General features: G+C 45.9%; 1 protein-coding gene across 3 annotated transcripts in view; it reads right to left on the reverse strand.

Annotated features, from left to right (window-relative positions):
• Positions 1-5,115: 5,115 nt before the first annotated feature.
• The window catches only part of SYT17 (synaptotagmin 17), a 94,966-nt gene continuing 84,004 nt past the window's right edge, over positions 5,116-16,077 (reverse strand). For all 3 annotated transcript variants that reach the window (XM_064478479.1, XM_064478478.1, XM_064478480.1), the window contains exons 8-11: positions 12,730-12,895; positions 10,290-10,383; positions 6,695-6,827; positions 5,116-5,416 (exon numbers count right to left, since the gene is read on the reverse strand). In XM_064478479.1, the coding sequence (XP_064334549.1) occupies positions 5,337-5,416; positions 6,695-6,827; positions 10,290-10,383; positions 12,730-12,895 (473 nt within the window). In that variant the 3' untranslated portion in view covers positions 5,116-5,336. The remainder of the gene's footprint in view (positions 5,417-6,694; positions 6,828-10,289; positions 10,384-12,729; positions 12,896-16,077) is intronic.

Consider the following 16,077-nt stretch of genomic DNA (forward strand, 5'->3'; position numbering starts at 1 on the left):
TCTAGAGAAGCAGAGTTTTATGTCATAGCCTGGGAGCCTCTGCCCTTGCTCGGTCCCTTCCTTCCCCTCTTGGGAATGCATATTGGAAAGGAAGCAAAGAGTAACTATTGCTAGTGTGGGGTAAACTTGAACTCAGTCTTAAGAATATGAGTAATCACTAACAGACCTCCCATTATTGTTAAACAGCTTGGAACATTTCTCATGACTGGTCTGTCTATGCTTCCTTGGTCCCACCCAATAGGAGAGAGAGAAAAACCTCTCCTCCCACTGCGAGACTGAACGCTTCCTTATACACTAGGCTATTTGGCCATTCGGATTTGGGACTCTAGGCTCCCTCTGTATAGAAAAAAAGTTTGCCAAGCGGCCCATTCCAGCTTATGGAAGTCTATGAGAGTAAGTCGTAGGAATGAAAGAGTGAGGGGCTAATTCTGCTCTTGGGGTCTGCAGATTGAGAGGGGAGAGGAGGCGTTCCAGGCACAGGGGGTGACCAATATGAGGAACCCCTCAGGACCCAAACCCCGCGGCACATGTCTTGAATGCAGAGCTGAGTCCATGCTGCTTGTAGTTGAGGCCCAGGGAAAAGAGAGCCCAACTGAGCAGGACCCACGTGGGCAAGGTGCTCACGGTCTCACCCGTTGCAGGAAGTACCTGCATGGGGGGCTCTGTCCTAGGCAAGCAGACAGCTGCCTTGACGCCAGGTGTCACCTGAGCTGTGTGCGGGGGTCCCTACAGGTGGCCTGGCAGTGAGGAAGGAGGACAGCTCCGGACCCCCTGGGTTGCAGCAGTGATATTAAAAAAACCCAAGAGGGCCAGGACTCTGGGGCTGCCGCTGCAGGTAGATGCATTTCTCTCTTTGAAGAGATGATTAACTGGAATGAACATCCTCTGGATATCACGGGGTATTACAGAAGAAAGGGTCGAGGGCAACAAAGACATTCTCAAGTACTCAGGATGGGGAGGCAAAGTCATCCAGCTTGAATGCTAAATGTTCCCTCCTTGTCCTCGCTGATGAAGCAGGACACCCCAATTACCATAATAATGAGTGTGAACACTTTTTGAGTGTCTGCTAGGTGGCAGCCACCGTGTAAACACTTTCATGGAGTCTGTCACTCTGTCCTCACAGCCTTATGGTGAGTATTGGCATTCCCATTAGCGTTTCCAGCCAGAAGCTTGGAGACATGAGGTACCTCGCCCAGGATTACACCCTGCAAGTAGTGCAGCTGGGATTTGAGCCCTGACTCCGACTCTGAGCCCACACTCCTCACCTTCCCACAACAGGCAGAGCCCCTGCAGTGAGGTTGTTGACAGAAATACGTGAGCTTCTATGGCTAAGGTCCCTGGCGCTCAGGAGATGTTAGGAGGAGGTGTTGTGCAGCTAAACCTGTGTTGAAGAAGAAAGCTCTGGAATCTTCTAACATGGCTTATTTGTGAGGATCGGGAGAGGGAAGGTCTGGCTTCCTCAAGAGAATTCTCCAGTTGGTCGCAGCCGCCTTAAAAAGATGGATGCTGGGATCTTGGTTCTGAAATTTGCTTCAAAGTAACAGAGGTCTGACTTTCCTGGCTTTTAAAAAATATGATTATGATTATCCTTCAAACTGGCCAATCACTTAGCTCTGCCCCATGTGTTCATTTTGACAGTTGATAGCTCTCCTGATTCTCTCTGGCAGCTCTGCAGGGAAGATCCCACCTATAAACTGAGAAAAAGAGGAACACACTCTCTCCAAGGACTCTTCATGGAGGAGAGATGGGGTCCCGTCCTTCTCTGAGAAAGGCTGCAGTTAGCCTTCCATGGTTCCAACCCTCCCCACAGTTTGAAATTTAGAGTTGGCTCCTCATTGACTTCTTGTAGTAGATATGTTGTTTTGTTTAACATGGCTTCCATTAGTTCTTTTTTAATAAAATAGCACCTCTAATTCCTGTTGGGAATCCGTGTCTCCCCTGCTCTCAGCCATGACAGGTAGGCATGTAAATTAGTGCAGACTTTTGGGAGGGCCGTCTGACTACACTGAATGTATTAATCTGGGTCCTCCGAGAAGCAGATGCCAAGATGAATTGCATGCAAGGATTTTGTTAGAGGAAATGCTGGTGTGAAAGACAGTAGGGAGGGAGCCAGGGAAGGCTGGTGAAGCCATCAGACTTGGATACAAATTTGACCCCCCTGTGAAGGAGAGAGGGTGGGGGCATCCTAGACTGTCCTGCAGTCTAAGGCAAGTTCAGCAAGGCCATTTGGGTGTTTTTGAGCCAAAGTCCACCAACAAGGATATCCTGTGTTCCCCAGGAACAGGGCTGCCTCAGGACCCCGCCTCACCTCATTGCCTGGGAGCAACGTATGGGAGCTAAGCCTCTGAGCAAACCAAGGGATGGATTTCAACCACAGAACTGGGGCCCTCAGTCAGTTATGTCCCTAGTCGTAGGAGATCTTTGAGGTGCGTTGTCTTGGCCAGCACAGTACACGTGCCCAGAAAACAGCCCACTGCTAAAAGCTCACAAGTGGTGGCCTCTGGCTGGTGGGATTACAGAACATGTACATCCTGCACACAAGTGCACACACACACACACTTTTTTCTGTGTTTGTTTTTGTAGTCCACATACATGTTTTTATAATGAAAAAGTACCCCTATTTTTAGAATGCATATACACTTTGAACTGGCAACTTCAGTTCTAAGACTATATCTCTAAGAAATTCATTGAACATGCATATAGAGATGCTTATCACTGGGTACTTTGTAATAGTGGAAAATTAGATGCAAGCTAGAAGATTAACAATAGAAGAATCATTAAATATGCTTTGATAATATCCACACAACGGGATCCTATGCTTCATTTGCAATGATTGTATGGGTGATATATATTCATTGTCACGAGCACCAGCCTATCTGTCTGTCTGTCATTTAGATTGCTCTAAAAATAGCTCTTTCTTGTCTCTATTTACCCATTCATCCATCTATCAATCCATGAATCCATCATTTTTCTATTATTTACCATTGATCTATCATCTATTCTCTCCTCCCCCCTCTCTCTCTTTCTTTCATCTCCCTCGGATTATGCTCAGGCTCGGTTGCCTGGCTTCCCAGCCCACAGCATCTCAGCAGCAACAACCTACAGAAGATGGGGGATTCTGTGGGCTGTCAGACTGGCACAGTGACACCCAGATAGGATGACAGGAGACAAAAATACCTGAAGTCGATACATTGCACATGACCCTGAGTCATCAAGAGAAGACTAATTCTCTTGAGTATCTTCTGTTTAAGGAAGCAGAGCAATGTATAATACGGCTTTCTAAACCATATAATATGTATCGTTCTAAACCATATGTCATTTGAAACCAGTTTTTCCACTCAAAATGGAGAAAGTAGAGCTAGTTGGGATGCTTGAGGAATGAGTTTTGTTTTTCCTGTGTAGAGCTCTTTATTTCCCAAAGCTGCCTGATAAATCACAGAGCTGGAAGGAACTGTGTCTCCATTTTAAACAAGAGAAAATGAAAACTCAGAGAAGTTAAGCCGCTTTCATGAGGTCACACAGTTAAGTGGCAGTGGTGGGGTCTGAACCCATGTCTTCTTGATTCCAGATGTGGTAACACAGAGATGCACCACCAGATCCTCACCTTCAAGGAAGGGGAGGGGCTTCCAGCTGTCAGTTCCTTCAGGGTCAGCCTCAGCTGCAGAGAGCTGCCTTAATTGAAGTCACGTCCTTTCCAGGGAACCCACATTAGTGACTGAATGAAATAAGGGTCTAAAGGCCTGGCCCCTTCAGCCCTATGTGGCCCACTCGGATGGGCATCAGATCTCCCTGCCAGGTGGGCTGATAATTTGTCAGGCTGCATCTCAGCTCTACTTCTTCCTCTGCCTTCCCTTCACAGGCATTGATCCCTAATAAACGTAATAAACGTCTCCTACTTCAAAGTTACTGTGTCAGCACCTGCTTCCTGAGAACCTGATCTGGAGCCACTGATACTAGGAGCAGTCGAGGAAGCAGGTGACACGGGGTTTAGGAGCTGGGCTGCTTACCCCCCGGGCTGGGGTGCTTACTCCTGGGCTGGCGATCAGTGTGGTGGGGGGAACAGGCAGCCACTGGCACAAGGTGGTGTCCAACTGTTCAAATGTTCATGGAGTATATGGGAGGGTGTAGTGGGGAGGGAATGCACCAGCAGGAGTGAGGTGTCAGGTAGCTGATGAACAGAGAAAATGGTACCTATAAGCATAACTAGATTGGGTGGCTATGGCTATACGACTTTGATGCTCTGCAGAAAGATTTAAAACAGCTGAGGATGAGTAAAAGGCACTTGCTCCAGGCGTGAAAGCCAAATTTGGTTGCAGACAAAGCAGTTTTCATCTCCTCTGTCGGGAGAGCAAGCATACCAAGCCCAGGACTCAGAGTGCCAGAACTTCAAGGCAGTCAAGCGCCCAACCAAGACAACGCTACATTCAGGGCCCTGGTTGGGACCCTGACAATGGGATGGGGTCATCTGGGTGGTGCCCCCAAAGATGTTTCCATTTTGGGGGCTATTATGAATAATGCTGTTATGACCATTCGTGTTTTTTAAAAAATTTTTCTGGGGGGAAGTAATTAGGTTAATTTGCTTATTTAGTTATTTATTTATTTTAATGGAGGTACTGGGGATCGAACCCAGCACCTCATGAATGCTAAGCATGCGCTCTACCACTGAGCTATGCATGCGCTCTACCACTGAGCTATCCCCTCCTCCGCCATTCATACCTGAATACCTGTTTTCTTGTGTATTTACCCAGAATTGGGATTGCTGGGCCTATATGATAATTCTCTGTTTAACTTTTTGAGGAAGTGCCAAACTGTCTCCCAGAACGGCTTCACCATTTTGCACTCCCACCAGCACTGTATGAGTTTGGTGATATTTTTCATTTTCCTTTGGGGAACCACCTTCCTCTTCTGGGCCCATGTGGTTCTGATGATAGTGGCCCCCACCCCTCCCTGCCCAGCCGTGTGCATCTAAGCCACGAGTCTAGCCAACCAAGAATATGCCAAATTTGGCAATAATATGCCAAAGAGATTGCTTCAAGAATGGACATGTGCCCTGAGCCAGGCCAATGAGATTCAACTTTGAAGCTAGAACAAACTTTGGATTTTGATTACTTGGACCAATAAATCCACCATCTTTTATTTATTAAGTCAGTTTCTGTTGGGTTTCCTGTCACTGGTGACCAAGTGATCACTCTGAATCTTAAGATTTGCTTGTTAAAAATCTCTGTCTGGGAGATTTATCTCCTCTGTGTGTTTTACATTCATTGAGTGTCGACTTTACACTAGCACACTATAAGTTGATGCTGGAGTTGGGCTCACTTCAAGAGGGCGAGACCAGATCAGTGAATTGTCAGGGCCGCAATCTTGCAGACAAAGGGGAACTTTCGGCTGCAGGTGTTATCATTCCATGACCTCAGGGCTGCGGTGGGAAAAAGCAGAGAATCTGGGTCAAGGTCCATCCAACACAGTAAAAGTAACCCCACCATCCCACCGAAGTCAAACTCTCTCCCATAGGCCTGGTGTCAATGCTGGCATTCCTTTCTTGCTGATGCTTGATAAGGCCACTGTCCAGCCTCAAGGTCTCATGAGGTTGGTCTTGCCACCGTGGAGGGGCAGGACAAACCTCACCCAGAGGCTTGGCCCAGCTCTGGCTACCAGGTTCCAGGATGGCTCCCAGGATAGCAAGTCGCTGTTCCATGCCTCCCTCCCCTAATCAGAAAAAGAAAAAGGAGCAAAGAGGGAATAGTGGTTCAGTGCTTGGATCTGCTATAGATCTAAGTTTGAAACCCAGCTCCATACCTACTTGCTGTGCAACCTCGAAAAAAATCACTTAACTTCCTTGAGCCTCAGTTTCTTCATCTGCAAAATGGAAATATTAGTTTTTACTTCTCAAGATTGGTATGAGCAGTGACAACGTTGTTCATGAAGATGGAGGTGTTTGCTGATACCACATGCAAATCACTGCAGCCACTTTATGTCTCTTACCTTCTTTTTCCTTTACATCAACCCTGAGAGTTAAGTGTCATTAGCCCCATTTTGCAGATGAAGAACCCGAGGCATGAAGAGGTTAAGGTACTTACTTTGGGCTATACAACTCATAAATGGTGGAGCTATAAACTCATATAACTGCCAGATTGACTCCAGATTCCATGCTCTTGCCACTGTGCTGTATCAACTGTACCTCATTTTAATGCTGAGAACAGCCCTGGGGGGAGGAACAATCATTGAATCCATTTTACAGAAGAGGAAATGGAATCTCAGAGAGAATAAGTAATTGCCTGCAAGGACACAGAGCTAAAAAAGCAACTTGAACCCAGCTGGGTACTCTTTTCACTACTACACTGGGGCGCTCCTCCAGGCGTACCTCTGTTCTAATACCCAGGAGCGCAAGCCACCTTTGGTGCATCAGTGAGGCAACATGAAAGCACCATCCTTTGGTCTCTATACAAGTTTCTTTTCTTTTTTTCCACGTTTCTACCTCTAATGCCTTTTCATTCAAATCACAGTTTGCATGTCAACAAAGCACCATTAAATACTGTTTAAAATGTATCCCCCGTAGAGAATGGCCATGCCTCTAAGGCTCCCAATGACCTCTGGTCACTCTCCAAGGTGCTGAATCAATCACTCACCGGTGTCCAGGCTATCCCCAGTGCCTCCCCAGAACCCCTGCAAGAGCCCTGGTGTCAGGGGCACCCACCGCTGGTGGGCCGGTACCATATCTGCACGCAATCCTCGTCTTCTGGGTCCGCGTGGACGCCGTCGTCTGGCTGGCTCCCATCCCAGTAGCTGTAATCATAGGATGAGCCGTCTGTCCATTCAAACTGCCCTTCCTGGGGAGTTCCATCAGAGGCAAGGAAGCAAGCCAAGGAGAGAACGATCAGGCACTTGAGCCACCTCCAGCGTGGGGAGACATTCTAACATCTGCATCTCTAATAGTGCAGGAGTCCTCACTTTGATCTGATATACTAGTGTGACCACCATTACTGAACTCAAGCAGGACCCTGTGGGGCCCTCCCAGGTGCAAAAAACCACTCTGTGTCCCCTGTCTCTTGTCTGTAGAAAAGCTATAGTCTCCCAGGCCTCCTCTGAGTCACAAAAGAGAGGGTTCAAGCAGTTAACAGTTAGGACAATAGAGTCACAGAATCTTTAGTTCCTCCCTGAAAGACATGGATAACAGTGTCCAATGCACATTCCTGAGTTGTTCTGCAGACACTATAACTGCCATCAGAGGGAAAAAGCTAAATGCACAATGACCAGACTGTAGCCATGACATAAGCCTCCACCTTGAGCAGCACTGAATCTGTGTCTTGCACCAATTCCAAGAACTGGCCTCGAGGAAATGGGAACAAATCAGCCCTGGAGTTGAAGATTAACTGTTCTTAAAACAGTCAAGATGACACTGATCAGACCACTCAATGACCGGTTTCAAGATGACTGTTGGAGTTGACTGTGCTGTTCTGCACTAGCACCCCAACCTGTGCACACCTGAAACTTCCCCTTTAAAACCTTTGTCAGGGGGAGGGTATAGTTCAGTGGTAGAGTGCATGCCTAGCATGCATGAGATCCTGGGTTCAATCCCTAGCACCCTCATTTAAATAAACAAACAAACAAACCTAATCCCCTCCCCCCAAAAAACTAAAAAAAAAAAAAAACCTTTGTCCCGGATTGGCAGCTGAAAGGTGGTTTTGGGGACGCTAGTCCACTATCTCCCTCAGGTTGCCAGCTTCCTGAATAAAGTATCTTTCTTATTTCAACAACCCTTGTCTCTCAAACATTGACTTTTAAGCGATGAGCAGCAGAACCTGAGTTTGGGTCCGGCTCTGGCTGGTAACCTTACTAACTGCCATTTGTTGGGGGCTTATTATGTGCTCATTATGAGTAAGGCCAGTGTGCTTTGCGCATTTTATCATCACCATCTTGCAAAGCAGGCGTCATCGTCTCCATTTTGCAGATGAGAAAACTGAGACTCAGAGTAGTCTACCCAAATTCACACAGCTAATAGAGCATTAGTGCTAGTTTTCAAACCTAGATTGATCTGACTCCAGTACTCAAGACCCCAACTACTACACTTAAAAATTTTTTTTGCCAATGGATGGGAGTCACACTTCATCTCTTTTCTTTTGCCCAAGTAGTGTGTATTTTTCTTGCCTGCTGTGGAACTACTTTGTCCAATTACAAGAAAAGTCCCACTGGGGATTTGATCGGTGTTACAATAAATGTGCAAATTAACTACGGAAAGAACTACTTCTTTGCAATGTCCTGGAACGAAAGTCATTTCTCCATTTATTCAAGTTTTTAGAAAGATCTCCCCCAAAGCACAGATAATTGTGGAGACTATGTCATATAATGGAAACCATGGGCTCCCTCTGAGAGAGAGACTAGAGCTTGAGATTCCAACTAGACCCAATTTCCAGCTCTCCAATCTGGAATAGTTAACTCTCTGAGCCTCAGTTTCCCACACCTATAAAATGGAGCTAATATCTCCCTTTAAGAATTATTGTGAGGATTGTATGAACTAAAAGCATGTAAAAACTTAGCTAATACCTGGCATGTGGTGTCTAGTCCTGAAAAGAAAAATTGAAAAATAAGCCCTTTTACTGCATTGTTTGTTATTCTTGTTAGGTCTTATAATACAAAGTCCTTAACTCTAATTAAGTATATTCATAAGTCAATTTTAAGGTTACTAAAATTAGGGATGTAAAATTTGATTGAATTAAGGTAAAAATGTGTAGGAGAATCAGTAGGTGTGACCAGGATTTCTGTGAAATGTTTGCATCAGATTGTATTATGGTGTTGATGAAAAAATAATCAGTTGATCTAAGAAAGAAATGGAAAATTTTATTCAAGCTAAATTTGAGGATTATAACCCAGGAAGAGCACCTCAGAAAGCTCTAAAAACAGTCCCGCTGGTTAGAAATCCAACATTTTGGTTTTTTAAGGTCACAACTTCGACATGGGTTCTTGTCCGATGAATTCTATTGATTTGTAAAAGCACCCATCCTGAGTCTGGCCACTCCTGTTACTTCTGCTCCTCTGGCAGCAACTCCAGCCACCCTTAATGAGCTCCCACCATGTGCCAAGCACAGGCTAAGTCCTTTACAAACAGTAGCTCATTTACTTTTTACAACCAGGCACTATTATTATCATCACACTTTACAGCTGAGGAAATTGAAGCTCAAAGACATAGGAAAAAAGAAAAAAAAAATTGCCCCAAGTCACCTACCATCCAAGGAAGTGGCAGAACAGGGGCGGGAATTGGAACTGGAACCCTACTCCCTGCGGCACTCTGAGGCGGGGCTGGAAGCATACGGGCAGGAGAGATGCTCAGCATGCAGCTGGCCCAGGGAAAGCTGGAGACAAAAACTCCAGATGGAGTCTGCTGTGCTATTGCCGGGGATGAGGTCTGGCCCACGCCATCTTCTTCTGCCTTATTCTCCATGATTCCACCCACCTCTGCCCCACTCTGCATCCCAGACACACTGGTCCTTAACGTCTTTGAGTGTGCCACGATCTCTCCCACCTCAGGACCTTTGTCCATGCTGTTCCCTCTACCTGGAATGTCCTTCCTCTGGCTGACTCCTATTTATCCATTAGACATGAACTTAAATGTCTCTTACCCATGGAAGCTGTGGCAGCCATAGACGTGCACTGCTCAGAGCTCTCCAGGAGGACCAGCTGAGGGAGTATGGCTGACTGACAGCCCCTTAGACCCACCACTGCACTCACAGTGAGACCACGCTCCCTCCATGCTGTTCCCAGGTAGTGACCCAGCATGTCAGAAGTGCTAATCCTGGTCCACTCCTGCCCAATGGGGGAGTCCTGGAATGGGCGTCCTTTGCCTGCTGATGCCCCATTGGCTTAGTTGAGACTTTCCAGAGTGGTGCTGTGATCTGAGGCTCTTCCCTCCCAGTCCTTCCTGCCCGCTCTCCTTTCACAGTCTCAGACCCATATCATGGTCTGAAGGCCTATCTTGCCTCTTCACACTCTCTTTTTTCCTTAACAGATATTTTCCCTCAAAAACCTCTTGCCCATCTAACCACGTTTTGGCATCTGCTTTTTGGAGAACCCAAACCCAAGCAGAGGTCTTCATTGCCACCCAATACGTTCCCATCATACCCTCTTTCACAACGTTGATCATACTCTAACTGGGGCGTCTTGGCATCTGATTTCTCTCTGTGTGCTGGGCACATAGCGGTGACCTGATGCATCGGTCCCATGGGAAAGGCTGGTTAAATCAAAAAGGAATCTTAGCTGGAGCTTCCAAGAGGGCCTCCTGGCCAGGACTTCCTCACCTGTCTGTGATCATGAAGCCCTGTCCAGATGTCAGCTGGGATCCCAGGAACACAGCTGTTCACGAGGTCATACACAAAGACATTCTCCTCCCAGCTGCGAAGGTAAGAAACCCGGTAGCATGTTATTTATTGCCTCTTTGTGAAGGAGGGAGTTGAAAATTGAAAGCAGCCTTCCTGGACCAAAGTAACTGTGATGCAATCCCACTTTCTCCTCATCGTTCTTAACTAGGTCACCCATAGGGGATGTCCTCTCACGGACATCTCTGGATTTGGTCCATGCCAGCCCAAAGCAGGATTTAGCACTGCTACTCATCCTAGAAATTTAAATCCATCTCAAAAAGACTAGCAAACAAGATGGCTTATATTGAAGAGACAAAGAAAGGCATTGACACTGCATTGTACACATCAAATAACTCAATGAAAATCTCCACTGGATGGTGGAGTGGGGACTAGTCTAGGACTGCCTGACTCTAATGCCCTCAATCACTGCACATAACATCTCCCACTGGTTTCTTCATTTGGAACATCTGCTGTCCCCATTCCCTAAGCTTCCCAAACCTTCAAGGTCCTGATCCAGGACTGGTTCTTCCAGGAAACCTTTTGTGAGTACCCTCTATCCATCCTTGATCCTTCGTAGCACAAAGTTTCCACACTCCCAAGGAAAGGCTGGTTTGTTTAGTTTTCTATTTCTCAAGGTCTGTTCTCCCCAAATGGGCTGCAAGGACCACACAGACCGAGATCATGCCTTGTTTCTATTGACATCTTCTCTCGCACCGTCAGCAGGCTCTCTCCATGCTGTTTCAAGGCTCTTTTCAGGTTCCTCTTGATGTTCCAAGACTGTGTGTTCTGTCTAACATGAGAGTGGTACGATTTCTGGGGACAAAGTGTTCTTCGGTCCAGCAGGTCTTTGCCCTTGGTCCTACCCAGCTGGGTCAGCACTGGCCATCCCGAGTGCCCCTGCCATGCACAACTCAGGGTGTCCCAGGTCACCTGCTGAACATGCACGTGGAACAGTCACCTGGTGGAGTGGCTGCCCAGCCTTTCTGGCACTAGTGCCGTCTTTGTTCAGTGGCACTTGCTCAGGAAACTATTTCAATAATTCTCTGCATTTTCCTCATCTCTGTCCAAAATCACTGGAGGATAGAAAGGCCCAAGGTGCTACTGCATGTAATAAGGAGCAGAGATCAAATGAACTTAATTCAATTCAACTGTCATTTGAAAGAAAGATGGAAATTATTAGCTAAGCTGCAAGTATGAGAATCTTAAATTGTAATCAGATGCTCCAAGAACATAAAGACTGTGTGTTTAATTATAAAGGAAAAGAACAAAGTGACAAAGCATGAAAAAAAATGGCAGAATTATAGAACTGGATTGTGTCTCCAAGACAAGATGTAATTAGAGATTTTATAATACTGTCTAGCTTTATGAGAACCGAACTTCATGCATAACAGATGAATGTGTTGTGCAAATTCAACTCTTCTACGTGTTTTCGGGAAAGTGCTGTATGCCAAAGTGGAAAACTACCTGTAGAAGATAGAATTCAAGACTTTTTTTGGAAACTAAGATTGAGGACCCCTTTGTGAATTTGTGGTTTGTTGGCAACAGAACATATCACACTTGACTTCAAAAAACCCACAAATTAGCACAGAAGCCAGATGTGAAAAGAAGTCACTAAAGTGATGAAAAAAGTGCTCCGGGAGAGGTGGGTGGTGAGTGCAGTCAGGTGCAGACTGGGAAGTCAGGGGTGATTTTGATGGAGAGATGTTGTCAGAGCTGAGTCTGGAGGGTGCATCTACCTGGAGGAGAAGACAGGGATGGGAATTCCCAGCAGAGGGAACAGAATGTGCAAAGGTACGCAGGAGTAAATGGGCTGGACCAGACTGGAGAACTTTGAGATGGTCGGTGTGGCTGGGGTTCAGGAGGCATAGAGGAATGCTGAAGGAGGCCCTGGTGGGTGGGCTATGGAATCCAATGGCTCAGGTGCAAATCCCAGCCCCACCGCTTTATAGCTGTGTCACTTAGCAAGTTACTTACCTTCTTGGAGCCTCAGGTTCTGTGTCTGTGAAATGAGGATACCTACCTGATACGGTTTGAGGGAGCTCTAATATGATGATGCTTATAAACTCTTGGCAAATGAATGTCTGTTTTTATGCCAAATGTCATGTTCTTTATATGAATATTATTTGAGTTGTATCATAGGGTCCAATCCCGGTGATACAGAGCAGGGCACAGCACAGGATTGGCACTTAGAAAGATGACCTGCCAGCCTGCCGTTTGTTACCTTCCTAAATGTTTTGTCCTCTACTGCCAAGGCCAGTTTCATGACAAATTGGGCAAGAAAAAACTTAGCATCAACTACCAAAGAGATACACCAGTGGGTAACACCATTCTCTAAAGGAGGTGCTTGGTTGGGCTACAGAGAATGGAGGAGTCCACTCACCTGTGGATGGAGGCCAGTTTGGCGGACTTCTGGCCGATGGAGAACTCAGAACAGTAGAAGTCAGCCTCAGCCCAGGTCTTATTGAGAGGGAAAAATCTATAGCAGTGGCCTTTGAATTCCATCCAGAACAGTGGGCATGGGGAAGCCTGGGACAGCTCTGGCATGGCTGGGGGCAGACAGAAAACAGACTGGGAAGAAGTTGGTGGTGCAAACACTGATTCTATCACTTTTGACATCTTTTCAGAAACGAAAGTAACAAGTGTCCTGATCAATGCATACTTAAAATCTGCAAAATAATAAAAGTAATATATGTGTGGGGGAAGGGATAGCTCAGTGGTAGAGTGCATTGAAGCTCCTGGGTTCAATCCCCAGTACCTCCATTAAACAAATAAACAAACAAACCTAATTACCCCCTCCCCAAGAAAGAACAAAAAGAACAAATAAAAACTAACAAATAAAAAGCTAAACAAAAGTAATATATGCTCATTATAGAATCCTTGGAAAATATTACTATGTTGGTGTGTTTTCCTTCATGTCATGTTGAATGCAATGATCTTTTTAAAAAATGCAAATGTGATATTAACCATACACACCTGACAGAATTCTGATTTCTAAAACTTAGAGTAGAAGCAGCTCTCCCCATGTCATTATAAATTTTTGTAAACATTGTTTCAAATAGCTGTTGAATACTCCCTTGAGTGGCCCCCACCTAGAGTTCATTTAAGCTTTCCCCTATTCAGGGATAATTAGATTGTTTCCTCTTTTTAAAAAACAATTACAAAAAAATGCTGAGATGAACAGCTTTGTACATAAAGCTTTTTACAGCGTTTCTGATGATTTTCTGGGGAGAGATTTTTTTTTGTTTTTAAGGCTTTGATACAATTTGCCAAATTGCCTCCTGAAAGCTATTTGTACTCCCACGGTAATGTCTGAGAGTGGCCATCTCATGGCGCCCCTGCCCACGCCGAGTGTTATCACTTTAATGGTAATCTTTGCAAATTTTATAAGCAAAAAAAAAAAAAAAGTATCTTATTTCAATCTGCAGTTCTCGGCTCTCTGGTGAAGGCGGATATTTCCCCACATGTTTATTGACAAACTGCAGCCAAGATGATTTCTATCTTTTGCCCATGGAACTACTGGGGTTCAGGATTTGTTCTTAACTCTGAAAAGGAACAAACAAAATCTCACGTTTGAGACACTAAAGTTCTTCAAAGCCTCAGCCCCTCTGGAAGCCTCTCAGCATATACTTTTTTTGGAAACCGTGATTGAACATGGCTGACTAGGGGAGGAAGGCCAGCTGAGAACCTGCCTGGAACTCAGCAGGCTTGCGGTGGCTCATCTGCAAGGGCAGGCACGGGGCAGTGGTGACACTTGTTAGACTGGGGTCCAGAAGCCCGGGTCCCCAGCTCTGCACCGGGCATGCCATGTGATGCTGGCACATTCCTTCCCTGCTCAACTGTCAGACTGGCTGATCTTTGGGGTCCCTTTTGCGGCGCAGTGGTGTGGAATCTTTGCTTTCAAAGCCACTCTAAGAGCTGGCTGAGCTCATGAATAAGAAAGTAGTGGACCGCCTTTATTGAGCATTTGTGATGTGCCAAGCACATAGAGGGAAACTGAGGCTTAGACAGGTTAAATGACTTGCTCAAGATGATCTGGCTGGTAAGTGGCAGAGTACAGATTTGAACCCAGGCCTTCTGACACCAAAATCTTTGATCTTAAAATCCATAGGATGCTTCTTCACGGGAATGGAATTGAGAACGGTTAATCATGTTTTAGCATCTACTTCATTTGGTTGCTAGGCCGACAAATTGGGTCAAATAAATTCCTGAGTGCATGCCCTATATGGATTGCTCCCTAATAGTATGATTATTAATGATTAGCTCAGGGTTTCATAACCAAGGTTGATGAGCTTTGGAGGTCCAGTAAATCCTCTGAAATTAAATGCAAAATAAAAAATTTCTCTGTGTATAAGGACGCATGCATGCACCTCTGAATTTTTCAGGGGGAAGGAAATGGATCGTTGCTTTTTAATCAACAGAGCTATGCTAAGCAAGCAGCTTCCAACCATGCTATCTGTCTCTGATGAGAACCACTGGACTTCCCTATTTGACTGGAACCAGCTCTTCCCCCACCCCAGGCAGCTGCGCTGGTCAGTCCTGGCTTGTCCCACCCCTCCCCGTCAGTCCTGGCCAACTGCCTTTCAATGCATGTCAGTATCCAAACTGGAGCCACCTGATTCAGAATTTGCCTTTACCCCTCCCCTATATGGCAAAGGGAGGTAACTCTGTTTAAAGAGTTAGGTGGGCTCAGTACCTCTGGCCCATCCCTGCCCCTCTCTGGACCTGGGTCTCCTCCTTTCTGAATTGAGTGCACTGATAGGAGGGCATTGCCTCGATACTGAGAGGGCTGAAGGACCCCTTGTAATACGGGTGTTGCTGACTCTCTGTGGGGACTTTTGGCAGTGCCTTCTATACAGAGAGACTCAGCTGAATCACTCCCTGGGGTTTGCTTTTGGAGCGGTTCCCCCTTTGCACGCATGAGAAGCAGCAAATCGTTTCCATCTGTTTTCCACCCATCACTGTAACCAAGGATGTACACTGGTGAGAACTTGGCCACATCTGTCCAGGAGTTGGCTAGACTAGTTGTTCCAAGAGTATATCTCCTGGTGCTAGACCACTTTCCCCATTCCCATCCACCCTATTTAATTATTTTGCAGCCTAAATATTCATATTAGAGATGGAAGTAGGGGACCAAACCATCCCAGTTTGCCCAGGACTGTCTCAGTTCTAAAACTGAAAGTCCCACATCATAGTTCCACTTAGTTGATCATCCTGGAGCAGGGCTTCTCAACCAGGGGTGATTTCGATTCCGAGGGGACACTGGACAATGCCTAGAGACATTCTTTGTTGTCAAAAATACAGGTGCTGGTGCGATTGGCATCCAACAGGCAGAGGCCAGAAAAGCTGCTAAACATCCTATCATGACCAGGACGGCGCCCACAACAAAGGGTTTTCTAACCCAAGATGTCAATAGAATCTCTGCCCTAGACGGAAGCGGAACTCCAAAAAATGTAAAATAACCCCGCAGTACAGCAACACAAAACATCACAGCAAATATCCACACTTCTCAGCCTACCTGTAGTTTCGTTAACAAAAGTTAAGCCACACACTGATGAAAAGTAGAGTTTCGGTTATTTCTCTCATTTTTAGAGTTAAAATGTATTACTACCATAAATCCGCAGCTTAAAAGCACCTGGGCATTGCTAGAACACTGTGTTTAAATTTAACGGTACAGACTTCACCAAAGGATGCTGCAGACAGGAAGTCTTGCTTTTCTTCCCTGAGTTTG

The sequence above is a fragment of the Camelus dromedarius genome, chromosome 24, assembly GCF_036321535.1.
Source record: "Camelus dromedarius isolate mCamDro1 chromosome 24, mCamDro1.pat, whole genome shotgun sequence".
Classification (NCBI taxonomy): Eukaryota; Metazoa; Chordata; class Mammalia; order Artiodactyla; family Camelidae; genus Camelus; species Camelus dromedarius.